At 57.2% G+C, this 27,304-nt stretch overlaps 1 protein-coding gene across 5 annotated transcripts in view; it reads left to right on the forward strand.

Moving 5' to 3' along the window:
• The window catches only part of PLCG1 (phospholipase C gamma 1), a 35,034-nt gene that overhangs the window by 1,870 nt on the left and 5,860 nt on the right, over positions 1–27,304 (forward strand). For 4 of the 5 annotated variants that reach the window (XM_074347275.1, XM_074347276.1, XM_074347277.1 and 1 more), the window contains exons 2-22: positions 18,221–18,373; positions 18,460–18,553; positions 18,700–18,747; positions 20,881–20,965; positions 21,061–21,144; positions 21,368–21,402; positions 21,625–21,697; positions 21,793–21,894; positions 22,070–22,188; positions 22,269–22,354; positions 22,433–22,553; positions 23,200–23,368; positions 23,453–23,575; positions 23,656–23,757; positions 23,831–24,018; positions 24,228–24,428; positions 24,498–24,617; positions 24,708–24,888; positions 25,736–25,813; positions 26,662–26,765; positions 26,990–27,086. In XM_074347275.1, the coding sequence (XP_074203376.1) occupies positions 18,221–18,373; positions 18,460–18,553; positions 18,700–18,747; positions 20,881–20,965; positions 21,061–21,144; positions 21,368–21,402; positions 21,625–21,697; positions 21,793–21,894; positions 22,070–22,188; positions 22,269–22,354; positions 22,433–22,553; positions 23,200–23,368; positions 23,453–23,575; positions 23,656–23,757; positions 23,831–24,018; positions 24,228–24,428; positions 24,498–24,617; positions 24,708–24,888; positions 25,736–25,813; positions 26,662–26,765; positions 26,990–27,086 (2,363 nt within the window). Of the gene's footprint in view, positions 1–18,220; positions 18,374–18,459; positions 18,554–18,699; positions 18,748–19,513; positions 19,541–20,880; positions 20,966–21,060; positions 21,145–21,367; positions 21,403–21,624; positions 21,698–21,792; positions 21,895–22,069; positions 22,189–22,268; positions 22,355–22,432; positions 22,554–23,199; positions 23,369–23,452; positions 23,576–23,655; positions 23,758–23,830; positions 24,019–24,227; positions 24,429–24,497; positions 24,618–24,707; positions 24,889–25,735; positions 25,814–26,661; positions 26,766–26,989; positions 27,087–27,304 lie in introns of those variants that run through there. The other variant, XM_074347279.1, reaches the window with a different exon arrangement.

Below are 27,304 nucleotides of genomic sequence, written 5' to 3' on the forward strand. Positions count from 1 at the left end.
CCAGCTCTGCCCTCCATCCTCCCACCTCCAAGTGTGAGAGATGATGTGTCTGCAACCCCAGTCTGTGGGTTGCTTCCTGCAAGGATCCCCAGAGACTGGTGTTAGACACAGCCAGGCTTAGAACTAGGTCCATTGGAGTAGGAGTGGGATCAGGAAGTGACACCCCCAAGGGAAGGTCCTACAGACCTCTTTGGGTATGGTGTACTTGCATGTAGATGGTTGAGGAGATTAGGAGGAAGGAAGGTCTTGTGGTGAGGCAGCCGTCCTCAACTACAAACTCCAGATCTGACACAGCTGTTGAACTTTGAAACTGCAGCTGCCTTCCTCGGTGCCCCCATCAGCCCTGTCAGCCATTGGGAGCAAATTTTAGTATTTGAGAGACTGGATTCCAAAGTGGAGGAAGGACAGACACTGCAGAGAGCTGAGATGGTCCTGGGAACATCATCCAGGCATCAGACTCCAGGCATGGCCCCTTCCTTCCTTCTGTGGTGCTCCCTATGCTCTCCTGAATTGGTGGCATTGGCTGGAGGTTCCCAGATAAAGATTTCCTGGGTAACAGGCTGCATTTCAAACCATGCATGTGACCAGCAGGCAGTAAGTGCAACACAGTGGTTGAAGACAGGACTGGATTTGAAGGGCATATATAGTTGTGTATCCCTCTGGTCAGCTACTTACGTTTTCTGAGACTTACTTTCTGCACCTGTAATGTGGGAGTTATAATATATCCACTATATGTGGTTACTCTGGGGGTTAAATGAGAAAATTGAGGTAAAACATCTAGTATAGTCCCTGACACATTGTAAATGTTTAATAGGTGGAGCTGTTAATAATAACAGTAATAAACCATGACTGCTCTCCTAGGCCCTGGACTGGAAATACGTGGCCGTAGAAGAGGGTGAGAGTGCAGGAAGGGAGGACAGGACCCAGTTCACATTTCACTTAGATCACTGCCCGGAAAAGGGAGGAAATGGTTTTGTTTTGCCCCGACCCATCTGCTCCTCACTTACCTACCATGTAGAACAGTGTGTAGAGTTTTAAGTATAAGGAGATTTGCACACCTGACTCCTGGGTTTGACTCTTGTAAGTTGGAGCCTGTACAGAAGGAAGGGGTATGGAGGCAAGAGGGTGGAGGTGGGAATGCAGAGGGTGTGATGACCCCAGCCCCCTCTGGTGGGTCGGCCAGAGGGGTACAGATCAGTGATCTCATCAGTTAGCTGGGATTTGAGAGGCTTGGAGCATGGGCAAAGGATGCAGAAGGGGCCCTGGCCCTTTGATTTTGGAGGCCCAAATTGAAGGAGTCTGAGTGAGAAGGCTAGTAGATGCTTGTGTGTTCAGACATGTTAAATGTCTGAGCCTCCCACTGAAGCTGCCCCACTGCTGCCCATTCCTGGGTGCAGCTCATTGGTGGGTTCTGAGCCCTGCAGCCCCCTCTGCGTGCTCTGAGGAAGGTTGGACTGCTGTCGAGGTCTCTTGCCTCCTGATCCCTTAGCCAGATGCCTCAAGCATCTGGCCTTTTTCTGCTGACCATGCCAGGGTGCCAAGCAGTGCCTGTAGCCTGGCCAAAGAAAGAGACACTTCCGGGATCCTCAGGGTGTGCGTGGCCCTGAGGAGAGGCAGGTTCAGTGAATGGCACAGTTCTCACGTACCGGACCTCGTTCCAGCCTCTGCGCCCTCCCACTTTACCTCTCACTTGTGAAATGGGGCTGCATGTGCTCATTTCTGGGGTGGGAGTTTGGCTCAAAAGAGGGGTAGGAAAGTGCCTTGGTGCCGGTTGTCACGGTGGTGTGACAGGAACCAGGTAGACGTTTGGCTTTTTATGTTACAGACATTGAGTACAAAGCAGTACAGACTTCCTGCTGAGTGCTACAGAGACTTCTCATCATGTTTTCTTGGCTGATCCTCACAGAGGCCCTGGGGGGTGGTCCAGAGTCCCATCCCATTTTATAGATGAGGCAGTGGAGATGTAGGAAGGAATGATGCCACAGCTGAGAGTGCCACTGTGTGATGGCCTCAGCTGGCCCCAGCTCTCCAGCCAGTGGCGGGCCGGCGGTCTAAGCTCTTGGGTTGTGCTGTGAGTTGGCCTCGGGCCCCCATCCTTGTGGTCTTGTGTTGCTGCTCTGAGGAGGCTGTACCTTACAGACGTCCTCAACTTCTCTATGCCCTGGCTTCACACTTTTCCTTCTAGGGTGAGGTGTTCAGTCAAGGCTCACCATAGGCCCGGTGGCCTGGTGGTGGCTCCATGAAGGGCTCTGAGTGTGAGCCAGGCGTGCCCGTGGGGACTGTCAGAGCTCCAGGCTCTCGTCTTTGCTCCTTCCATTGAAACCCTTCTAGACGCCAGGCTTCTTCAGGTGGTGAATGAAAACAGGCCCTTGCCCTCAGGGAAGCTGAAACCGCAGTGACAATACCGAGTGATAATACCTTTGATGATGGGAGGTGGGAAGGGGCAGAAGAAAGCAAACGCTGGACAAGGTGGTCAGGCTCAGATGAGGTGACGCTGACAACAGCTGTCTGAGGTCTGACCCCTGTGGCTGTCAGACTGCTGAGGAGATAGACCAAGAGGCCAGCTCTGAAGGCTGGGCCCAAAGTGCCTGAGGAGGGCAGGCCTGTGTCATCGGGGATTTTCTTTGTGCTGGCTGCTTGCTCCCTGTGGGAGAGGGGCGAGAGCATGTGTCCGGATCTCCAGAGCTAGCCGTCCTTGCCCGTGTGTTTCCTGTCTGACTGTAGTTTTTCCAGGGGAAGTCAGACCTCTTAGTGTTTCCTCAGCACCCCAGGCTTGCCCTGATGTGTGGGTTTCTAGACCAGCCCGGCCAGGCCACCCTGTCCAGCTGGGGCTTTTTCTTTCCTGTGAACTGAGGAAAGGAGCCTACTTCACAGATGTCTGGAAGAGCTGACTACACCAGCGCTGGCGCCCCCAGCACCTCCAGCTTGCGTGCGTGTGCGTGCGTGCTCGGGCATACGAACTCCGCACAGGCTTGAGTTGCCGGTTAGAGATCTTGGCCACTAGCCTTGTTTTGGGTAGCCTGTTGGAATGAGGGGCATTTATTTGGTCAATAAATATTGCTGAATGCCTCCTATTTGACTGGTACTGAGGATTCAAAAGATAAGACATGATTTTTGCCGTTGAGGAACTCCCAGACTCTTGGAAGAGACAGGGTTGGGAATGTGTAATTATAACCCCGGGTATGCTGTACCATGATACAGGTCTGTGCTGAGAGCTTTGTGAGAACAGAGTTCTGCTCAGCAAGTGGAAGGCGGGGGTGAGAGGAGAGAGCCAGGAAAGCTTCACTGTGGAGGTGACTTGTGAACTCGGCCTTAAATTATTGAAGAACTTGTCTCTGCCCCAAGTGAGGCTCTGGGGATCACTGGGGCAGGCTTGGGGATGCTTTCTGTGCTGCAAAGAGTCGGGACAGCGTAGAAAGGGCCATGGTGCGTTGTGCTCTGCCCTGTGGGCAGCAGCCGTAGCCAGAGGCTGAAGTGGGACTGTCTTGTGTTTGTCTGGGAGAGTTTGAGGAGGGAGGCCAGTGAGCCGCTGCAGTTTGCAGGAGAGAGCTGGTGAGCACGGCATGGCCTCCTCGCTGAGGCTGACAGACGCAGCGGTGATGGAGGGGAAGGGGTGGGTCTGGAGGGAGGAGGCAGTGGAGCCATGATAGCTTAGCTTTTGGGCTGTGAACTCAGACTGCCTGGGTTAGAATCCTGTTGTGCAGCTTACTTGCTCTGTGATCTTGAGTGTGTGACTTGATCTTTCTGGGCTCCTCACCTACAAGAGAGGGATAGTAACAAACTACATTTTTCTCGTAAGGGTTTTGTGAGGATTTGGTGAGAATCTGTAAAATGTTTCACATCGAGTGTGGCGCCGTGTAAGTGCCTCGTGCATGGGTGCTCTGACGAGGAGGAAGGTGAAGATTAAGTTCTCTGGGAGGACCTGTTGAATTGAGGAGGCTGGTGCTTGGCCACCAAGCCCTTTGATTCCGAGAGGAGAAGCCCCACCTAGCCTCTTTCTCGAATCTCTCAGCAGCCTCTCTGTTGTCAGGGCTCTTTTCTGCTGCTGACTTTTACAGGGTGTCAAAGCAGTTGGCTGGGAATAGCTGCTTTGGTATCACATGGAGGTATCAGATTGTCCTATTTCTAAGAACCTCACCCCGAGAAACGCTATCTGAGCACATTGGTGGGAGACCCCTGTCTTCCAGGAAGTGCTTTAATGCCACCACCTTGGTGTGCTAGGGACTGCCTCTGCCTCTCCAGGCGCCGTCCATGTCGATCTCAATTATCTCATAGCATCTCTTTCCACTCTGCCCTTTGCTCTGGGATGTGGCTTCAGGGAGGCCAGAGATAGCTAATTTGGAGGGAGGAAGTGAGGCCTGCTGTAGCAAAGGCCTGATATTGGGGGAATTGGAGACTCTTTCCCCCCCCTCTCCCCTCCCTCTCTTAGACCTGGAGAAGTCAGAGGGTACTTTGAGGAGAGTCCTAGGAGATGTGAAAGTGGGATGGGAGGAGGGGAATGTTCTGGAACTTGGGGCAGAGTGCTTTGTTCAGAGAAACATCGCGCCGAGCTTCCCGGAGTGGAGTTGGGGGTGGAGATCTTCCAGAGCAGCTCTGACAGGTGATAAGACTCTAGGCAGAGCTGAGGGTGAGGAGTGGCCTCCAGCAACTGGCCAGAATCAGTGAGCTTTGGGTATGAGTCTCAGCTCTTCCTGTGACCTTGGCACAAGTTACTTAAACCTATCTGAAACTGATCTTTAGCCGTAAAGATAACTCCTCCCTTACAGAGCTGTACGTTAACACTGGTCAAACTAGATCGCGTATGAGAGTTGAGAGATCTTACATGAGAGTGCTCGGCACAGCACGTGGCACCTGTGGTGCTTCATAACTATTTGTTTCCTTTGCTTTCACCGTAACTAACTCCAGAGCTCCAGTTCTTTCTGCCACCAAGCCAGCCACCGTGGCTGCCCTGACAGCCTGGGCTAGAGGGCTGTTTCCTCCTCTTGTTTGTTCCTCCCTGGGTCTGTACACAGAGGTAGGGGCAGGAGAAAAATTGGGTATTTGAACGGTGTGTTGGAGTTACCCAAGCATTTTCTCATCCGTCGCCTTGTCTGAGCAACACTGCAGCTCCGAGGCTGGAGGGAGGTGGGAGTGCCAGGCTCTGTCTTCTACATGAGGAAACCGAGACCCCAAGGCTGGGGTCACCCAGCAAGTTCATGGCAGCCTGGGATTTCTGATTTCCACTACACTGCTCAGTTTGTTCCTCCACGCTGGAGAAAACGACAATAAGGTGGATGCTCTCTAGGAGCAGGGATGTTTTTCCTTTTTTTATGTGGACAGAGCTGTCTGATCCCTATTCCGCCCCTGGCCAGATGTGCCATTTGACCCACCCAGACGTCCATCTGTGGACACGCTGGACTCGGTGCCTTCACTGAGACCCTGTGCCACCCTCATCATGCCTCAGCCCCCACCGAGATGCTTTCCTCACTGGCAGGGGTGCAGGCAGCAGAAGAGCCTGACCTGAGTTGCTCTCATTGTTATGGTGGCAACCGAACCGAGCTTTTGCCAGGGAGAAGGGAGCCTGGGGGCCCCGTGCTCTAGGTGCCTGAGAAGGGCCTTTTGAGGGCCCTGACGACAGGCTGAAGCACGTGCGTTCGTCTGTATGTTCCCTTATCCATCCCATGTTTGTGGTGGGCACACTGAACCGGACAGACGTGACCATTCCAGCCTCTGACTTGTTCACTGTGACAGTAGATCTCTGGCCTAGTGTGCTTTCCATATCACCATAGCTACTCTTTCCTAAAGAGGAAAAGAAAAGAAAAAAGAAAGAAGAAGGCCTGGAACAGCTTTCTCGGGGCCCTGTGGACACTGAACAAGTGAGACCCCACTTGTGCCGCCCTGGCTCAGGACTGGCATTTGCCGATGTTCCAAGCACTGTGGAGTCTAGCGGCGAACACAAAGGCTAAGGCACATACAGCCAGACAGGAAAAATAGTTCTGGGGTCCGGTGAGTGAAGGAAGCAAGCCTGAGGCTCCTGTCAGTCGAGGGCGGAGGACTGCTGTGTTATCTCAGTGGCTGACAGCAGGCCCCTCTTGCCCTCAGGCTGCGTGTGCGAGTTCTGACAAGCCACTCCACTGTCTCCAGAGAGATACTCTGGGCAGATGAGGTCCAAGAGGGATTTGGAGAAAGGAGGCTGGGGCGGAATTAATTTCTGTGACTTGGGCACAGGGCGCAGAGAGGTGGCCCTGCTGGCGTGGCAGAGTAGACTACTGCCTGGGCGGGTCAGGAGGCTGCCTTGGCTGGGGTCTTGGAAACAGGACTCTGTGTTCAGACTTGGAGGTTTATGTGCCCTTGCCCAGTTTTCTTTCCACTTTCACCCCGATGCATGTGCCCCTGCTGGAGCTGCCCCCAGGCCTAGTCTGCTGTGGCCACAGCTTCCTCTGTCACCCCAGAGTTAGAGCCTCTCATTAGAGCTGGTGTGCTGGGGCCTCCAGAGGGAGTGGGGACTGGTTGCCTCTAGAGAGCCCCTCAGGGCCAGAGGAGAGGGAAGAAGTGTGTGGGGGGTGGTTCCTGGGTTTCCCAGGGCTGGGGAAGAGGCGGTGGGGACACGGTGGGGGTGGTTGCTTTGGGGGAGGCTGAGGTCCCAGGAGATGCGGCCTGAAGAGTCTCGGCTTGCTTCCTGCCTCAGCTCTTGACGTTCTCCCTCTCCTCTTTGAAAGGCTAGTTCCTTTTGAGGAGGTGCTTGGCTAGCCTTCGAGAGGCTGCAGTGGCTGAGTGCCCAAGCCCAAGTACTAGCTCTCTCTGCCCCTCGTCACCTCCTAGGAGCTGGGCCCATCCTGGGGGAGGCAGGGAGGGCTCCTTTTTATAGCCCACATGTAGGCTTTGTGTATAGGCCCTGCTGCTTCCTTCCGGGCCCTTCCCGGTGTTGGCGGGTAGCCCTGGCTTCAGCAAGACTCAGGATGTACAATAAATGGGGCGGGGCTTTCTCCTGCAGGAGACTGGCACCTCCCTTGCTGAGCCAGGCCTGGCACAGAGCAGCCCGGGGTTGGGAAGCAAGAAAAGGGGGTGACCCAGTCCTTGATCCTGGGAAGCTTGAGATCTGGACTGCAGAAAATCATGACAGCTCAGGGCTGGCAGGGACAGTTGTGCCTAAAGTGCTGTAGGCTAAGTGGCCTGCCCCCGTGGGCCCCTCCCCCGCTGGCTGGCGTGTGGCCTCGGTTAGAGGACCTGTGCTAGGCTCTGAGGTGCCTGGGAGCGAGGCGTGGGCACATTGAGGAGCGAGTGGTTTGACCAAAGCCCTAGGCCTTGGCGGTGTACAGCTGGCCAGGCTGATGAGGGGTTGGGCCACAGAGAGTTTGACCACTTGTTTGTGTGAGATCTAATTCTAACTCAGCAGGGGTGGGCCTTTCACAGTGGAGTTGTCTTCCTGTTTTCTTGAACACCTGGGGATCTGGCTGAGCTGAAATGTCCTGAGGGAAGCAGTTGCCCCCCAGATCCCAGTGTCCTTGGCTCGGCCTTGCCTGTGGTGGGGAGTAGGGCGTTGACCATGCTGGGACTCTGGTTGCCAAGCTGTGGGTGTGTGGTGGGTGAATTCTAACCCCATGGGATTGAGTGACTTCAACCTCAGGTCCAGAGAGTGTGGGCCCAGAGTTCATGGAGTGACTAACCCTAGGAAGGAGGAGAGAAGTTGGCCACACATCCCAGAGGCTTCTCCGCCTACTCAAGGGGCAGGAGGTCAGCTGGGAGGTTGGGCAGCAGCATGGGCAGGGGGGATGGATCCGTCTCAGGCGCTGCAGACCACTCCCCCCAAACAACTTCATTTATTTGGAGGTGGCTCTCCTCTTCCTCCCTTCATCACTTCCTCGACCCACAATAATAATTGAGTGTAATATGCCTATGTTCCCTTGTCAGTTTCTACCTGGGACTGTGGCCTTTCTTGGGAGCTCTTAGCATATCCACCAAGGAGGTTGGGAAACATAGGATGTGTCACTTTGTCAGGAGTTACTCAAGGCCTCTTGAGGCCAGCAGTACCCAATGTAGAGAGAATCCCCTCCAGTGAGAACACCTGATGCCCAGTCTGTTCCCATGAGGCTGTCCTGATCCCTGGCCTGAGAAGTGGCCCGTACTGGAAGGGGAGGCTCTGAAGGCTGGGGTGGGAGGCGAGGAGACAGCTATCTGTGCTGGATGAGGAGAGACCTGGAGCTGTCTTAAGACGATGGGACTAGGGAATTAAAATCAGGAAGGGGAAGTCTCAGGGTAGCCACCCCTCTCAGTAGGGAAGGTGATTTTGAAGAATCTGAGCTGGGCTTCCTGGAGAGGCAGTGAGTGGGTGTTCCCTGCCACCTTGGAGGGAGATCAGAGACTAGATCACACACTTGGGACTTGGCCCCGCCAGGAAGCAAAAGGAGGACAGGAGAGTGGCATGGCTTGGGCTGGCGTGGCCCAAAGGGAGTGGCCAGATGCTGAGGAGAGCCTGGGCCAGCAGCTCGAAAACGGGAGAGCCGGATTGGTGTGCAGGAGAGGCTGTTGAGTGAACAGGCCTGTGACTTAATGACCCTTTTCATTGTTTAGAACATCTCCAACCTCCTAGTCAAGGTTGACTCTGTTGGAGGTTAAAGGGCTGGTCCCACATCTCTCCCCAAGAAAAAGGAGGGCCATGGTGGCAGTGATACAGAAACCAGAGAGGCAGGCAGCCAGGGCCCGGGTTGGGAGACGGCATGGGAGTCAGCAAGCACCATAGGAGAAGGCCTCTGCTGTCCTCCTTCCACCTCTCCTCCCATTTCAGCCCTGATCACTCGACCCCCAACCAGAGGCCCCTATTGGTTCCTTTCGGAAGGGAGGTCCCAGACTTCTTTCCGTCCATTTCCTGCTAGGCACTGGGCCATTGATGCCACCAGACACGGTCCATGTGCTCAAGGAGCTTACACTCCAATGGAGAAGACAGTCTGTCAGAGCCTTAAAATACACAAATGGTGCACATTCATCTAGGCACTTGGTAAGTAAGATTGTGAATGGTATAAATAAAGCCGGTAGGACTTGTTCAGGGGTTAGATTGGAGGACGGTGAGAGAAAAGATGTTAAGGGTGATTCTGAAGTGTCTAGTTTATGCACCTGTTTGGAGGTGATGCTGCTAGCAGACCTAAGGGGTGTGGCAAGAGGCCTGGTGAGAGAAGGCCATGTGTTTGGTTTTGAGGGGTTGACTTCGAGGTGAACAGGTGGAGACCTCAGGTAGGTAGTTGGATTAGGCTTAGGAGTCAAGGACTAGGCTATAGCTGTGCTTGTGAACTATCTGACGTTGGTAATCTAAGCTCTGGGTGTGGATGACACTGACTGGGGACAGGGAGAGCATCGGAGAGGAGAGGCCCTTGGCCTGGGCCTGGATGGAGGCCGGCGTGTAGTAGGGATAGGCCTGGAGCCCGGGAAGAAGCAGGAGACCCAGGAGAGCTTATGGGGAGAGGTCAAGGGCAGAGCTTCCAGTGGGAGGGTGGTTGTGATCAACCTTGCTGGTTGTCCTCAGGGTCAGGAAAGAGGAGGCTAGAAAAGTGACTTAGGCTTAGTATTCTGGTTCTCCATGTGGTCTGAATATACCATGAGGGGCATTTCATTGGGCCTTTCAAGATCCTGGACACTCTGGTTCCTGACCTTGCTGGACCCTCAGCCTCTCTCCTGTGGGCCGCCAATAAAGAACGCGGGCAGCACCAGCCTGCAGGGAAGGCAGAGGTCAGCGTGCACAGGGCTGCTTGGGGGAGTCATCTGGGCTTGGGCAGTGAAGTTGGAGCAAGCGCCTGGTCCTTGCTGTGTTGCCCCCACCTTCCCTCCCCTCTCACCTGCTCTAACTCTAAACACCCCTTTCCCCAACAACCAAACTGCTGTATTGCTGATGCCTTTGGCTTTTGTGATCTAACACCCCCTACCTTCCCCTCCTTCCCAACCAGCAGCAACCGAAACTCCCCAAGTCCACCTGCTGACTTTCTCTGCTCTTGGCGCTGCAGGCGTTTCCCTGTTGTTCCACTCTTTGCAGGACCTTGTAGTTATCTGCTTCCCCATCTGTTTCCTCCACCAGGCAGGGGCTTTCTCAAGGGCAGGAACTCCAGTGCCTTATTGATCTCTGTTTACCCAGGACCCACCCCAGGGCCTGACAGGGAGTAGATACAGGCCTAATACACATTTGATCGGAGGTGGAGAGGGGAGATGAAATGAATGGATAAACCCAGGAGACTGCTGCTCATCTCTCTCCCAGCTTGGAGTTCCCTGGGTGGGGCCTCTTTGCCCTTCCTTCCTTTGGGGCTGAGGCATGCTGTTCCCACCTCTGGAATGGGTGGGATTAGTCTTGCATCCTAGGGAACAAGGCCGCCCGCCTGGACGTGTGAAGGCTCTCTGTGGCTGCCCTGCTTTTTCTCTGCAAACCCAGTGTCAGGGGTGGCCGCTGCTGTGGGGTCACTCCGGAGGGTCTCAGTTCTACCACGAACCATGTGACCATGACAAGCCCCTCTGGGGCTTTCATTTCCTCACTGCTCCTAATAGAAGATTCACCTAGACTCTAGACTCCAGATGGTTCATGAACTGGCGAGGATCCTTTACAGCTGTGGCCTGAAGCAGTTAGTACACAGAGGTGCAGGGTCCCATGTGGGAGGAACCCATGGAGCCCCATCCAGCTGTCAGAATGGCCTTTTCCTGTTTATCAAGGTGGGAGAGGGGCTGGCTGCTCTTCTCGTCAGGTGTTTGGGGAACAGTGATGGATGAAGCCCCAGCGGGGAGCAGGTGCTGAGCTCTGCCCTGGGTGTTCCCTGTACTCCAGGGTTTGGCTAGGGCTTATATCCTGGGAAGGCGGTCCGGTCGCCTCTCCCCTGGTGGTCTGATTTGAAGGCACTGCTGCATGGGAATGGGACAGATAAGCCCCAGCCTCAGCTTCCCTTGGCTGCATGACTCTGCGACTCTGGGTCTCCAAGCCGGGATCCTTGTCCCCTATAAAATGGAGGGTGAGAGCTACTCAGCCCTCTGTTCTCGCAAGAACTAGGAGCTGCTCCTGACTGTTTCTGTTGAAAAGTGGAAGGGGGAAGGTTATAGTCTCAGAACAAAGGGGAAGGGAACTCTCACTCCTTCCAGTCCTTGGGCAGTAGGCGGTCAGCACGGAAACCCCTGGCATCCCAGGCCCTGGCTCATATGCTCAGGTTCTGTCCTATCTCCTCAGCCACCTCCATCCTTCCCCTTCTGAACTGTGAGGCTCTGTCATAGCTGTCTGTTCCCAGATGGTCCAGGCGCCCTGGGTGCAGAGCCCCTCTGCCTCTGGCTCACTGTGTGGGGCGGCAGAGGTGCAGGGCCGGGAATCAGCCAGTTGGCGGTACTTCCTTTTCTCCATCTCGGCATCCTTTGGGGGAGAAAGCTCAGTTCCATTTGTGCTCCCTCAGGCCCTGGGTGTGTAGTTCCTTTGGAGGGTGATGCAGGAGGTGGCTGACTTGAGGGGTGGGGCTGGGCATGGCCCATCTGTTTGGCCCAGGCTGTGTGTCTCCGGAGATGTGACTGATGAGGGACTTCTGGGAAGATGTGCACAACTCTCCTGACCCAGGGACCTGCTCTTTTGAATCTCCTAGTGACTTTGGCTTAGAGCCAAGCAGAGCGTGGTGCTCAGGGAGACCTGCCTCTTCTGTTCTGTTTTCCCCAAAGTGCCATTAGCTTCCCCTGTCTCCTACCGGCTCTAAGAACTTTTGTACAAGAACCTCCCAGTGTTTTCAGACTGCTGTGACCCCCAGGGGCCACGTCCCTCCCAACTGTGCCTAGTCTCTCATTTCTGTCCCATGGTCACCTCACTGACCATTGCATTTGCATATCTGTTGTAGCTCCTCAACCTTTACTGCCCCACCATACCACCTCTTCCAGGAAGTCATCCCTGATACCATCTTTGAGCATCTGTGCTCTGAAGTCTTAACTCCCAGTTCATTCCTGCTTTCAGGTACTCTGTAAACATGTTGAAGCCTCGCCAGGGACCTACCTGGGTTTGGGGAATGGAGAGAAGAGGCAGATGTGGTTTATTCCTTGTGGAGCTCACAGGACAGTGGCCTCAACACCAGGAGGCACTAGACAGAGTTGGGGAGCACCAAGTATGCCACTGAACTTGGCCTGAAGGAAACTAAGTGGGAAGGTGGGCCTGGCACAGGCAGAGGCTCAGAGTTAGGAGGAGCGTTGGGAGCTGATGTGGGGCTGGCGTCTGTGGGTCTCATGGCCTTGTCTGGCCCTGGACCCTTTTAAGGAGGGCTGGGGTTCCTCCACTTTCCTCCGGCACACTCTGCAGGGCTCGGTGTCCACATCCCACAGGTGAGGCAGTGGAACCTTGAGTGGAAGGGACCTGTCCAGGTAATAATTCATTTACCTCTTTCAGGTTCTCTGGATTTTTTTAAAAGCTTTCATACTTATCATGAATTAGAATTTTTTTTAAATTGCAAAATGCATTTATGTTCATTTTTACATGGTTGATTTCTTTTGCAGTTTACAGCAGTTAACCTATACACTTTTTAAAGGAAAAACTGTCTTAAGAGAAGTATTTCAATGAATGCATGTTTCATGTCCAAAAATTTGTGATATGTGCTGTTTCCTTTTTTTGTGTGGTGGTGGCGGTAGTAGTGTTCTGGGCCGTATCTTCATCATTTGGGGGTTTAGTTTTCAGTATGTCCTCCTGCCCCTTTCTAGTAAAATCACTTTCCTAACTCATATCTCATTAACATCTCTCAGGGACTCCAGGAGTGGTGGTCCCATTTTGCAGATGAGGAGAGTGAGGCTCCCGGTGGAGCCATGCCTCCTCCCCGCCTTGCCAGTGCTTTTGCTTGGGATTCTTCTCCGTACGTCCTCCTTGCCTGATGTGTGGCTAAGAGCCAGTGGGTTTGGGGGAATCTCTCTGGTGTAGAGCCGTTTGGAAAGTGGCTTTGTTGAGCGCGGGGGCTGCTAGGACACAGGTTCCTGACCACGAAGCTTCCGTGTAACTTAGGGTCTTGGATCTGGTGCTTTGGCTTCGTCTCCACCTTCCAGGGCCTGCCATGGTCAGGGCAGGACTGACTGGCTCTCACAGGCCGGGCTCATTAAGGAGCCCTGAAGAAGGCTTGGTGACCTGCTCTTGCCACCACCCCCTTTTTCTTCCCTGGGTTTCCTGTTCTGGGGCTCTGCCTGGTCGACAGGAACACTGCACCTGTGCACATTCCCACAGTGGATGTCCCCATGCACTGGGCAGGAGGCAGGCTGGTGGGGGACTCGTGGCTTGGCCTGATGTCTGAGATGGGTGGGGAGCAGGTTTCTGAGACGGGAAGCAGGCCTGCCTTCAGAGAAGCCTAGCACAGACAGGTCCTCTGTGGTCATTGTCCTCTATCGCTTCCCAGGCTCCAGACTGGCTGCCTGCTGTTCAGTGTGTCCCCTTCATGGCGGCCTCCCCTCTCCCCATGCAGTGGAATAGGTGCTGTCCCTGGGTGGGGCCTGCTCTCTGAAGGGTGTGTCTGAGCCGGCCCTGGGAGGGCAACAGCAGCTGCACAGCTCCCTGAGAGCTTAGAAGTGATTCTGTGCTCAGAGGAGGAAACTGAGGCTCTGAAACGGGAAGTGACTGCGTTACTGGATTGTCCTGAAGGCAGTTGCTCTCCAGGCCTGCAGGACCCAGGTTCTCCGCTTTGAGTAACTGCTGGCCTCTAGTCTCTGAGTCCTCAGACAGGGAGTCTATCCTTGGGCCCAGAGAGAAGGGAAGGGTCTGTGCTTTTGCAAAGTCAGTCTGAGGCACTCTGCCTCAGTGCTGAGAGCTGGGCCCTGACCCAGGCAGCAAGCAAGTTTCTTCACATAAAAACCGAAACTAAGCCAATCCAAGGTTGAGGGCGATCAGGGCAGGGCACAGCTGCTCTCCCTTGTGGGTACTTTACATGTGTAGTTCTCTGCAGGTGAAGGGTTTATGGAGGCCTGCCGTCACTAAGGCTTCACTTTATCTACAAGCTGCCTGACAGGAGAGAGACTTGCACGAAGCCTGAGCTGTATGCTTGGAAACAAGATTTGAAACTTGGTCTTTGTGATTTCAGTTCTGTTAGTCTCCTGTTCTGGTACTCCTCCATTTGCAAGGTCGGGGGCACAGTGCCTCACGCTGTTGGGGAGTGTGTAGGTGGGGTGCTGGGGCTGAGGCTCAGGAAGCAGCCTCTGGCTGAGAGCACGTCCACATGCGCTGACTGAACTCAGGCTCAGGAGTCCTGCTGTTCCCCCGTGGTGCCCCATCCTTGCCAGACCCCTTTTGGAGCTGGGGAAATGGCTGCTTGGGCCGAGGCAGCTGTGGGCCAGCTTCACCTCGCCTAGGCTTGGGTTTGCCCCCAGCACAGCCCTGGCAGTGGCCACAGCTGTCTCCCTGCTGCTGGCTCACGTAGGCCCCATGTCAGCGGCAGAAGGCATGCATGCAGGGGCTTCAGACTTCACTGGGGCTGGTGGTTCCTGGCTGGGCCCTTACTGCCACCCTGTGAGGAAGGAGGAATCCCCAGTCGGGGAAACTGAGGACAAAATAGTGTGGGACTGTCCAGCGCCACACAGCTAGAATTTAAGACCTGTGTGGTTCTCCTGTGCTAGGCCTGGGCAGTCTTCAGGAAGGGAATGGTCAGGGCAGGCTTCCTGAAGGAGTGGGAGGAGACAGCCGGGCCTGTGAGAAGAAGGTCCTCAGCCCTCTGAGCTGGCCTGTGAGGCCAGTCCCTGGCCCGGATGCAGACGGTCCCCCATTACCTGGAGCCTCTTGAGGAGGGCTAATCTATTTCTTCATGAGAGTTTGTAGGTGATTAAATGTCAGGGACTGAATTCCCCTCACCACCCAGGGAGCTAATCTTGTCACTGTCTACCATACCGTCCCTGAAGCCTGGGAGCCTCTGCGTGGGCCCTGGGGACTTGGTCCTTAGAGGAATGAGCTCTCCATGGCTCCCGATGGGCAGAGCCAGCTAGGTTGTGCTGACGGAACTCCAGGCCCTCTCGGGTTTGGGTGAGCTTGGGAGGGGGGTTGTCATAAATGAAAGCCCTACTCCTCTGCTGCACGTCGGAGGTGGGGGCCTGGCTGCTGGCCCCTGGCTGTGGGCTCCTGCCCTTGTCCTCAGAGATCGCCCCCTCTCTCTCCCCCACCTCCAGCCTAGCCAGGACCTCCAAGTACCGCTGACTTTTCTTTCCCCCATATCCCTTGAACATTGTTCTCTATGGGAATGAGTGCTGGGTCACGGGTCTCCTGCTCTTCTAAGCATTCTCCTCCCCGCCTCAAGCTCCCAGGTCCTAGGAGGGTCTCTCTCCCTGCCTTTCCTGTTCCACTGCAGGTCTGACCCAGACCTTGCTGAGGGCGCTCCCCTCCCCCTCCCCCCAACTAAGGCAGAGGCCATGCCTGTCCCAGGGAGTCCCCTCCTCTTGATGGCAGCCCCTGGGGCACCAGCCCTGGTTCTCAGGAAGGGGACTCTGCTGTATTTCTTCTAGGAGGAGGGGGATGGCTGGTGAGGTGGGAGATCATACAGGATGCCACTTGAAACCTTGGTAGAGCCTCTCACCCTAGTGTCACGTCCCTCCAGCCTGCTGTTGGCTTGATGGACTTGGAGGGCATCAGGGCTAGGCTGGTACCTCCAATGGGGAGAAGTATGAGGGACCAGGTGTGACCAGCAAGAGCTTGAGAGACGGGCCTGTGGCCTGGAGCTGCTCTGTGTCTACCTGGTCCCTGTCTTGGGTGGGAGCCTCTTCTGCCTCCATCCTGGTCTTAGTGGAGGTGTGCTCAGGAGGATAGGGCAGGCCAGAGGTTCACCTGGGACCCACTGGCAGTGTGTATTGTGTGTGTGCACACGCATGTGGAGTGCCTGCAGGTGGCCTACCAGCAGGCTTCAGACTGGCCCTGAGGCTGCCTGCTGAGCGAAGCCCATTCGTGGACTAACTCCCTCTAATGACTTGCGGCAGCTGCGCAGACAGGCCCGGGCTGTGGGTCACGCAGGCCTTGTGGCCTGTATGCATCATGTGTGTGAGGTTGTGTGCCTATGTGAGAGGGTGGGAGGGGGATGACAGCAACTCTGCACCGGAAAAGCATGCTGGTTTCTGTTTCAAAGGGCAGGGTTTGCAGTTATTCTGCAGTTTCTGATCTGGGCATTTCCCCTGATCATTTCATCTCCTTCCATCCTTGGGGACTTTGTCTTCTCAGACTGGGTCTTTGTGTCCCAGTATCCCCCATCTCCCCTCTGTTTCTACCTGAGCGTAAGCTTCATTTCAAAAACTGTTCCCATTTTGCTGCCCCTTCCCCCTACAAATGTGCCTGGTGTTTTTCCGTTCTTCATTCCTTCAGCAAGCACTGGATGGCCTGCTTGGCCTGGGAGAGATGAAGAGCGTACACACACATAGTGCCACTGGGTGTCGAGGGCGTGATTACTGCAGGAGGGCGCTTCCCAGTTGTGTCTTTGGAGGGAGAGAATGGAGCCTGCAGGTAGACAGTCCCTGACTAGGGACCAGGGTGAAGTGCAGGGTGGGAAGCACGACTGACTCTTCCTGCCCTTGGTCCAGCTTAGTTTGGGTGGAGCAGAGAAGATAAGAAGGTAGGTGTGGTGGTAAGTCACTGAGCCCCATCACAGGGCCCTGAAGGCAGGAGAAGGAGGTGGTCTCCTTAGCAAGCAACCTTGGGAGGATCAGAACAACGTTTTATTCAGATTTGGAGGCTCAGGAAGGATGACTGATTGGTGAGAACTGGTGGGGGGTGGGGGAAATGGCAGGAAAGCTGGGGCTTTCAGCTGGAGGACCAGGCTTGAGGGGGTTGCTGGGGGCATGGGAGCAGGAGCCTGGGTAGAACCAGTGGTGTTGGGGCTGGGCGGGGCGGGGTTGGGCTCGGGGCGAAAGCAATGCTGCTGTTCAGGGTAAGATAGATGGGGCGCAGCTGTGGCTAGAGGGACAGGAAGAGGGCCTGGGGATTGGGCCCCTTCGGACATCCCAGCCAGGCTGGTGTGCACTTTGGGGTGGAGGCGGGCCCAGCACTGTGCTGGCACCCCTCCCAGCTTCAGCTCTTCTAGGCCAGTCTGAGTTGAGAGCATCTGAAGAGGCTGTAGAGCCAGGGGAGTGCTCAGAGTCATTTCAGGCCGCTGAGCCCGGCTTCTCCCTTTTGAACTTCCTAAATATGTCTCTCTATCTGGCCTGGAAAGTCTGCCCTCTGTGCAGGGTCCCAGCCAGCACCAGGGCACAATGTGGGTGTGCAGTTGGGGCCCTCCGGGCCTGGGGTCGTGACCTATGTGCCTCCTTATATGGTCTGCACAGACCTGTGAAGGAGCAGACAGAGGAGGAGGGAGCCTTGAATGAGGGCACACCATGTGCCACCTACAGGGCTGGGGGGCTGGGCGCTCTGGGCTGTTAGGACTTTAGAGCTTAGCATCGCCTCACTGTTACCTGCTTTCACAGATGGAAGCGACAAGGTCAGAGCGGTTGTCGCTCTGCTGAGGTCACACAGCTGAGGTGAGGTGGGGCTGGGGTTCTAATCTCAGCAGTCCCACCCCAGAGCTCATGCAGACCTTTTCTGCCTCCCAGCCCTTTAGAGAAATTCACTGAAGCCCTTTGCTTTAGGGATGGTAAAATGGGGGCAGAGAGAAGTTAAATGAGTCACTCAGTGTCTCCGGGTTAGTGGCTGAGGCAGGTTTGTGTGCTTCCCCATTCTGTGCCGTGCACAGGCAGGGCCCCTCGATGGCCAGGATAGAGCCATCTGTGGGCACTGCCATCCTTTCTGAGACTTGCTCAGGGATGTCTTTAGGGAATGGGCCTTTCAGGCTGTCCCAGTTCTCTTGGCCTAATCCCTGCCTCCTCCAGTGGACCCTGAGACCCATTTGGGCCTGCCCAGCCCCAGCCCTACCCGTTGGACTTTACTGTTCAGTTTGTGTACTTTTGTGTCATGAAATGGTCCTCAAAGAACAGCCTTGGGTCCCTGCTTCTCTTTCTAGAGTCCAGCTCTTTTTCAGATCAGAGTGACCCTCCTGTATTGTCAGCACAGAGAAGTACACAGGATGGAGCTTCCTGCCCCTCAGACAGTTCGCTCAGACCTCTCAGCTTTTGGCAGAGCTCTGTCCTAAGACTCAGCCCAGCTCTTTCGTCCCCAGTGGGACTGAATGGTCTTGGCTCTGCCCCTGAGGATGTCTCTCTTTGTGATCCCCCCTGAGGAGCGTGTGAGAATGAGTGGGGAGACTGGGCTGTACTCGTTTCAGTGCTGACCTTTGAACACCCCAGCCTCATCTTGGCCCCTTGCCTGCCTTCCTAGTCGATATTCGTGAAATCAAGGAGATCCGCCCAGGGAAGACCTCACGGGACTTTGACCGCTACCAAGAGGATCCTGCTTTTCGACCAGACCAGTCACACTGCTTTGTCATCCTGTATGGAATGGAATTCCGCCTGAAGACTTTGAGCTTGCAAGGTGGGAGCCTAGGGGCTGGAGGAGGTGGGGGAGACAAGGGGAATGGCCCCCGGCCCTCGGCTCAGCTCTTCACCCCCTGCTGATAGCCACGTCTGAGGACGAAGTGAACATGTGGATCAAGGGCTTGACTTGGCTGATGGAGGATACATTGCAGGCGGCCACACCCCTGCAGATTGAGAGGTAGGAGCCACCCTGGATGGGGTTGGGGTTGGGGTTGGGGCAGCGGGCACTGGGGAGCAGGGCAGGGACTCAGGCCTCTGTGTCCAGGGCCTGCCTGCTGTCTCCTCCCTGAGCCTGGGCCTCCCTTCGGGTTTCTCTCCCTTCAGGTGGCTGCGGAAGCAGTTCTACTCAGTGGACCGGAATCATGAGGATCGGTAGGTACTGAGCTGCAGCTCTGGCCCAGCAGGGTGGGTTTGGGCAGCCAGCCCAGTAGCCTTGCCTCTGAGCAGCTGCCTGGAGAAGGAGAGGACCTGCCTCAAACAGGGCCGGGGGTGGGCAGGTGGTTCTGGCACAATTAGCTTCCTGCAGAAAGCCCTCTGATGGCCGCGGTGCAAGCTGGCGAGAGAGGCCAGGGGCAGTAACCTGTGTGCCTGGCCACCGTGGCAGACAGTGCAGAACTGGCTCTGGGCGTCCTGTATTTTGTGGAGGGTGCCTTGAAGCTCAAAGCTTTGAGGTCGTGTTGTGACCACCAGAAGTGCTAAGGAGAGGTGGCGGACAAAACCAGGTGATGGTAAGGACCGCTGACTGTTGCCATGAGAGAGTCAGGCACAATGGAGGGTTTGAAGAGAGGTGTGATGTGAAGGACTTCAGTTCCACAGGACCACTGGCTACTCCTGGACAGCCCAGGGCAGGGCAGGGTGGAGAGTCAGTTAGGAAGTGACTCCACTCTGCAAGTAAGGATGAGAGGGCTGGGTCAGGATGGGGGTGCTAGGAGGTGGTCGGATTTAGGCTAGGCTGTGTTTTAAAGATAGAGCCCAATAGGATTTCCTAACTTGATTTTGGGGTGTGAGAGAAAGAGTTGAGGATGACGGTAAGCTTTTTGGCTTGAGCCTCTGGAAAGGTGGAGTTGGCATTGACTGAGAGGAGAAGGCCATAGGAGGAGCGCGATGGGGTGTTTGAAGTCCTGTGATGCCCCAAGATGCCCAGGTGGAGATGCTGAGCAGGCAGGTGGGTAGAATGAGATAGGGGAGACGCTGGGCTGCATATATTACCTGGAGAGCACATGGGTGATACCGAAAGCCTCGAGGCTGGTGATACCTGGGGGTAAGCATAGCAGGAAGAGGAAAGAGCACTGGTGACTGGTCCCAGGCCCAGGCTTCTCCAGCACTGGGGACTGGGGAGGCGAGGAGCCAGCCAGGGGAAGCAGCTGCTTGTGAGGTATGAGGAAAACCAGAGGATGTAGCACTCTGGAAGCCCGGGGAGGAGGGAGCGCTCAGCTGTGCCCGGCCTTGTCAAGTGTGGGGAAGACAGAGCTGCCCCTTGGACTTGACAGCTCAGAGGTCATTGGTGACCTTGAGGCAGGCAGTGGAGTAGTGGGAAGAGGGCTCAGGGAATGACGGGGGCCTGTCAATGAAGGGTGGCTCCTTCAGGGCACTGCAGTGAAGAGGAGCGGAGAAGGGGCCGTAGGTGGGGAGGAAGCAGGGCAGACAGGGGTTTGAGGGAAGCAGTACCAGCTGCTGGTAGTACTGGTGGCAGGGAGTCCACAGAGGGAGAGCTCGCTGATGCACCAGCTTCCCTGACCTGCCTGGTGAGGACCCTGCCGGCCCATCCACCTCCCGGTGACTGAGGGCAGGCGAGCACGTGCTGAACAGCACTGGTTGATAGCTGATGGCCCAGGCAGGGCTGGACCCCCACAGGGAGTTTCAGTGCAGCCTGCTTGGCTCTTGGGCAGGAGGAGGAGGGTGCCCACTTTCCCCTCCCTATCGCCACCTCATGGAGAGAAGGCCTGGCTTTCCCTCATCTTCCTCATCCTGTTGCCAGGGCCCAGCAGTGTCCCCTGAGGGCAGGGGTGGATCCCTGTCAGACCCTGGGAGCATCCCTGTGCCAGCAGTGGTATTTGGCTGAGAATGGTCTTCCCCTTCTCCCTGCGGAGGCCCCAGCTCCCAGCCTCCCAGGGGCAGCGGGCTGGAACCCCGCTGAGCCCTGTGCTTACCCCCTACAGAGGGTTTGAGAGTGAGGCTGGGGGAACTGGAGGGCCAGAGCAGGGTTGGTGGGAGGGGCGGCCTGAAGAAGGGCTCCACTCTTCCCAGGCCTGACCTGCTTTACCGAGCCCGCTCGCTCCCTCCTTGCCAGAATTATAGGCTTTCCTTTGCTCAGATAAGGAGACTGAGGCCCAGGGAAAGGAAGGGGACTTCCCCCAGTCACCCCACACTTCTGAGCCAGCCTCACTGTCGCGACTTCAGGTCCCAGAGTATTGTTTACCTGTTTGGCCCCAGGTGGACTCAGCCCACAGGCCAGAGGTCATGAGAGGTGGGGTGAGGCCACTGGGGACATCCCTGTTTCCTCAGTATATCAGCCAAGGACCTGAAGAACATGCTGTCCCAGGTCAACTACCGGGTCCCCAACATGCGCTTCCTCCGAGAGCGACTGACGGTGAGGGCCTGTGGGCCGTCTGCAGGTGGGTGGGGAGGCCGGCAGCCCCCCACCCCCCTTGAGGGCCTGACTGGAAGTCCCACTCTGCCGCGCAGGACCTGGAGCAGCGCACCAGCGACATCACCTATGGGCAGTTTGCTCAGCTGTACCGCAGCCTCATGTACAGCGCCCAGAAGACGGTGCATGAGCCACCTGCCCTGCCTACCCCTGCCCTGCTCTCCTGCCCCAGCCCTGCTTACCTCAGCCCTGCTGCCCTGCTTGAGGGCGTTTGGGTGCCATTCCTCCAGCTCTTCTCCTCATGAGACCTGCCCCTCTCTGTTGCCCCAGCCTTTCTTTCTGAGAGCCCCTTCCCCACGTGGCCTCCCAGGGGTTCTCACGCTGACCAGGTTCTGTCTCCTGCAGATGGACCTCCCCTTCCTGGAAGCCAGTGCCCTGAGGTTTGGTTTGAAGTGGGGAGGTGGGGTTCCCTCCGGGCTTCGACCCTCCCCTGGTTGAGTCCTGATTGCAGGTGGGAGGCAGTGGGAGTGGGGTGAGTCCTGATGGACCGTCTTGGGCAGCTGTGGTGGCTGGGAGCTGGGCTCTGCCTTCCAGGGGGCCCCTCACTGTCCGTGGTCCACGCTAGCCAGCTGACCACCAGGCACATCTCTCCTCTCCTGCAGGGCGGGGGAGCGGCCGGAGCTCTGCCGGGTGTCCCTTCCTGAGTTCCAGCAATTCCTCCTCGAGTACCAGGGGGTACGGCTGGGCTGGGCCAGGTTGCCAAGCTGAGGGGGGCTGGGCTCACCATTGGCTGGAGGCCTCTCATGTGCCCTGACTTTCTGTCATGTCAGGAGCTGTGGGCTGTTGACCGGCTCCAAGTGCAGGAGTTCATGCTCAGCTTCCTCCGAGACCCCTTGCGAGAGATCGAGGAGCCTTACTTCTTCCTGGAAGAGGTGAGCCCTGCCCCTCAGCTTCTGTCGGAGAATCAGGGAGCAGGTGGGCCAAGTAGAGCCACACTGGGTCCCTTCCACCATCCACTGTGCCTCCACCTGGGCTGAGCACCCTCTCCTGTGCCCTGGCCCAGGGTGCGGCTCATCTTCTCTTCTCTCTACGTTTGTTCCTGGGCAGTTTGTCACCTTCCTGTTCTCCAAGGAGAACAGTGTGTGGAACTCGCAGCTGGACGCCGTGTGCCCAGACACCATGAACAATCCTCTCTCCCACTACTGGATCTCCTCCTCACACAACACGTGAGTGGCTCCCTCGGCCCCCCAGCCCGACCCTGGGAGTGGGGCTCGCTTCACTGCCCCGCCCCTCCTTTCCTGTCCAGGTACCTGACTGGTGACCAGTTCTCCAGCGAGTCCTCCCTGGAAGCCTACGCTCGCTGCCTGCGGATGGGCTGTCGCTGCATTGAGTGTGCGTGGGAGCCAGGTCGGGGGGCACAGGGGTAGAAGGGAGGCCTGCCCACTTGACCATGGTGGCCTTGCTCCCCAGTGGACTGCTGGGATGGCCCAGACGGGATGCCAGTCATTTACCATGGACACACCTTGACCACCAAGATCAAGTTCTCAGACGTCCTGCACACCATCAAGGAGCACGCCTTTGTGGCCTCAGAGTGAGTGGGCGAGGCGAGGCTCCAGCGCTCTCCTGGGATGAGGGCGGAGGGTCCCCTTAAACGCCGCAGCCCTCCTCCCCGCCTTCCACCTCCTGCTGCTTGTTGGAGCCATTGCTTCCCCAGCTACTCACTTCCTGTGCGCTTGGCCCGCCCTCTCACTGGGTCCTTCTCACAGTCAAGCTCTTCCCATTCTCAAAAATTACTTCCTAATAACCCTGGACTTGTTAGGCTTTTGTCCTGCCAGCTCCTTTCCCGTCACAGCCCAGAGAACTGTCTGTACTCCCTGTGTCCCAGTCTGCATTACTCCCCACAACCTGTGGTCACTCATGTCTCCCACCTCACTGAGGGGGTCTCCAGGGGCCCCTCGTAGCAAAATTTGGACGCTGCTTGCCACTTCTCCTGACCTTGGGTGTGGGGTGTCTCCTGGCTGCTGGGTCAGCCTCCATGATCCGATCAACTCTGGGGACGCCCCTCGGCAGCAGTCCCAGCCCTTGGTTTCTGCTGCACCAGTAGGTGCCTCTGTAGAACCCTCCCTTCCCCCAGTGGCCAGGGCCCGCCTCTTCTGGGGTGAAGACTCTGTGACGGTCTGAGACTCAGCCCCATGGAATTGCAGGATCTGCGTGACACGCTGTCCCCTACCCTGCAGGTACCCAGTCATCCTGTCCATCGAGGACCACTGCAGCATCGCCCAGCAGAGGAACATGGCCCAGCACTTCAGGAAGGTGCTCGGGGACACACTCCTCACCAAGCCCGTGGACATCGCCGCCGACGGGCTCCCCTCACCCAACCAGCTCAAGAGGAAGATCCTCATCAAGGTATGGCTGCGGGGGCCCCACCCCTGCTCCAGCTCTGGGTCCAGGCCCGGGGCTGGCGTGCCACGTTCTGGCCTGTCTCCGCAGCACAAGAAGCTGGCTGAGGGCAGTGCCTATGAGGAGGTGCCTACGTCCGTGATGTACTCTGAGAACGACATCAGCAACTCCATCAAGAACGGCATTCTCTACCTGGAGGACCCCGTGAACCACGTGAGGGCGGGGCCGGCTGGGTCAGGAGGGCGGAGTGGTGAGCGGGCTCTGTTTACCGGCCCCGTTCTCATCTCTTCCAGGAGTGGTATCCCCACTACTTTGTTCTGACCAGCAGCAAAATCTACTACTCTGAGGAGACCAGCAGTGACCAGGGCAATGAGGACGAAGAGGAGCCCAAGGAGGTGAGGGGCTGGCCCAGGGCTGGGGGCCGGGCTGTGGTCAGAGTCACTGAGTGTCTGTGCTTTGCCCTCGCAGGCCAGCGGCGGCACAGAGCTGCACTCCAACGAGAAGTGGTTCCATGGGAAGCTCGGGGCGGGGCGGGACGGGCGACACATCGCCGAGCGCCTGCTTACAGAGTACTGCATCGAGACCGGGGCACCCGACGGCTCCTTCCTCGTGCGCGAGAGCGAGACCTTCGTGGGCGACTACACCCTCTCCTTCTGGTAACCTCTCCCGGCGAGTGCGCACCTGGGGGCGGCACCACCAGGGCTGGCCCGTGCCACAGGCACACGCACGCGTGCCCCCGCAGGGCCGCCCCCACTTGAGCTGTCCTTAAGGGTTCACCTCCCTCCCTGAGACGTGGCGCCTTGCTGGGGTGGAGGTGGCAGCCAGGGCCCGGGCTGCAGCTGACGGCTTCCCCGTCTCCCCTCAGGCGGAACGGGAAAGTCCAGCACTGCCGGATCCACTCTCGGCAGGACGCTGGGACCCCCAAGTTCTTCCTGACAGACAACCTCGTCTTCGACTCACTCTATGACCTCATCACGCACTACCAGCAGGTGCCCCTGCGCTGCAACGAATTTGAGATGCGCCTCTCAGAGCCCGTCCCACAGACCAACGCCCACGAGAGCAAAGAGTGAGGGAGGGGCCGGGGAACGGGTGGGAATGGCTGGGGGTGGCCGGGGCTGACTCGGTCCGTCCGCAGGTGGTACCACGCCAGCCTGACCAGAGCACAGGCCGAGCACATGCTGATGCGCGTACCCCGGGATGGGGCCTTCCTGGTGCGGAAACGGAATGAGCCCAACTCCTACGCCATCTCCTTCCGGTGAGGGGGTGGCCCTGGGGGACTGGAGGCGGGGTGGGGTACTCCTGGTCTGGGCTGCCCTGACCCTTCATGACTGTTCTCTTTGTTAAGGGCTGAGGGGAAGATCAAGCACTGCCGAGTCCAGCAGGAGGGCCAGACTGTGATGCTGGGCAACTCAGAGTTTGACAGCCTCGTTGACCTCGTCAGCTACTATGAGAGGCACCCCCTGTACCGCAAGATGAAGCTGCGCTATCCCATCAATGAGGAGGCGCTGGAGAAGATTGGCACGGCTGTGAGGGCCTGGTGGTTGAGGGGGGCATGGCAGGCAGTGGGGAGACCCGCGCGGCGCTCCAGAAACTCCCAGGCTCGCCCTGGGGCAGGCCTCGATTGCCCCTGATAGTCCTGGGGCATTCTGGTGGCGAGAGACTGAGAGGCCCTGGGAGTTGCTCCTGGGAGGGCCGCCTAGCCAGGAAGGTGTCCAGGGAGTGGCATGTGAGTGGGTCTGCAAGGATGGGCCCGAGTTGGGCGGGTGAGGAAGTAGGGGACAGGTGTTCAAGCAGAGATCCCCGTGGGCCGCCATGTGGGCTGGGACGTCCTGGTGCTCACACGGGGAGAGTTGGTCGGTCTGAGGCCAGGCGTGGACCAGACTCTCCGTAGTAGGGAGAGGGCTACAGAGGTGTGCTCTGAAGGGCAGAGCCACAGGGTGAAACAGTGAGGAAAGATGGCAGGGCAGTGGCCTTGCAGAGGAGAAGGAAGGGGTCCAGCACAGGAGGTCCCCTTGAGACGCCTGTCCTCGGTGGGCCCGAGCGACCAGGGAGAAGTCTGCTGCCCCTGGGGCTGGGGTGGTGAGAAGTGTGCGAGGCACTCGGGGGGTGGACAAGAGTCCTGACTGCTGGTGCCTGTGAGGCTTTGCTGCTCATCTCTCAGAAGCCATGCAGGCCTTCAGGAGCTGAGAGATTCTAGTCATGGGCTGGGCCTCGAGGGTAACAATGGGTAGGAGTGGGTGAGACCAGGCCCCTGAGGTTGGGGGACCAGGTGCCAGGCTTGGTGGCCTGATGGGGAAGGGGCGGGGAATACAGGAAGCCAGCTGCGGCTTCTGTCTCTGGGCCTTGACGCATCCTGTTGTGCCCTGTTTCCAGGAGCCTGACTATGGAGCGCTGTACGAGGGGCGCAACCCTGGCTTCTACGTGGAGGCAAACCCCATGCCAACTTTCAAGGTACAGCCTCGGGTTCTGGGCACAGGAAGCTGGGGAGGGTTCCCAGCTCCTTGGGGCTTGTATCTCTCTGCTTGGGGCCACCTGCGGTCTTTGTGGAGAAGTGGTGTTTGTGGTTTTCCGAGGCCTGAAAGGTTGTGAGAGATATGTGGTTGGTTTACGACCACAGCTCTCCCAGGTCTGACCCCTCCCCAGCCCCGTCCCTGGGAGTCAGGACTGACCCTTCCAGACTGCTCCCCAGTGTAACCTCCATTTCCTCTTTGGGCGGCAGGAGGGTGCAGGTTGGGGCACATTGGCCAGAAGACTTTGTTCTTTGCTGCTCCCTCCCATTGTGGAGGTCCGTCAGATAGAAGCTTCCTCTTTTGCCTTTTTTCTAAGGAGTAAGGAGCTGTGTCCTATTCCTCACCCCCTTATCTCAGCAGCCAGGGACCCAGGGAGAAGGTTCCATCTCCTACTTTGTAGATAAGGAATAATGGGGTCCCAGCTACAGCCAGAGATTCCTGGTCCCAGGGGAGGCACTGGGCACCTGCAGACACTCCCTTCCCAGCTTCCCAGATGGACTCCTGTGCAGACTCTGGATTTTCCCTGGGGCCCAGGGCAGGAACTTACAACGTTCCACCTGGCAGAAACTTCCCTGGCAGAAACTCTGGCTCTCCCATCAGACCTGTCTTGGAGCCTCCTGCAGGGCCAGGGTTAGGACTGTAAGGAAGGCAGGTTGCTGGCAGTGGCACCTCTGGCCTCCTGAGCCCCAGTTGGGAAACCTAAGAGTGTGTGTGCACACGTGAGGCTGCAGGTCAGGAGAGGAGCAGGGAGGGACTGTCTGCTTTGACCAGCGCTTCTCTCCCCCGCAGTGTGCCGTCAAAGCTCTCTTTGACTATAAGGCCCAGAGAGAAGATGAGCTGACTTTCACCAAGAGTGCCATCATCCAGAACGTGGAGAAGCAAGAGGGAGGCTGGTGAGCCTGGTCCCTGGACGGGAACCTGTGGTGTGAGGCCAGGAGTGCTGGGCTCGGGGGGGGGGGGGTGCTGACACAGAGCGCTCGGGAGGCGTGGGTCGTGTGCCCCGATGTGTGTCTGCAGGCCTGCCTTGGCCTGGCTTAGCTGTGGGACCCTGACGTGATGCCCTCCTGTTGGGAGTTTGGGGTGGTTGCTGGTGATCAGCGTCCTGTGGCTTCCACAGGTGGCGGGGGGACTATGGTGGGAAGAAGCAGCTGTGGTTCCCTTCAAACTACGTGGAAGAGATGGTCAGCCCAGCAGCCCTGGAGCCTGAGAGGGAGGTGAGAGCAGAGCCACACTGGTGGGACAGGATTCCCACCCACAGGTTCTCTGCTTGTGCAGACCCCCCCCCCCACCTGTGTGTGGTCCCGTCCCACTTCCATGGAGTCCACAGGCTCCCGTGAACACGGGCCACATCCGTGTGGTCATATGAACGCTGTCAGATGTATTTGTCTTGTGCACACAGACATCCCCCACACGTGTGTGTAAGCAGACATGC

The sequence above is a fragment of the Camelus bactrianus genome, chromosome 19, assembly GCF_048773025.1.
Source record: "Camelus bactrianus isolate YW-2024 breed Bactrian camel chromosome 19, ASM4877302v1, whole genome shotgun sequence".
In the NCBI taxonomy this organism is placed as follows: Eukaryota; Metazoa; Chordata; class Mammalia; order Artiodactyla; family Camelidae; genus Camelus; species Camelus bactrianus.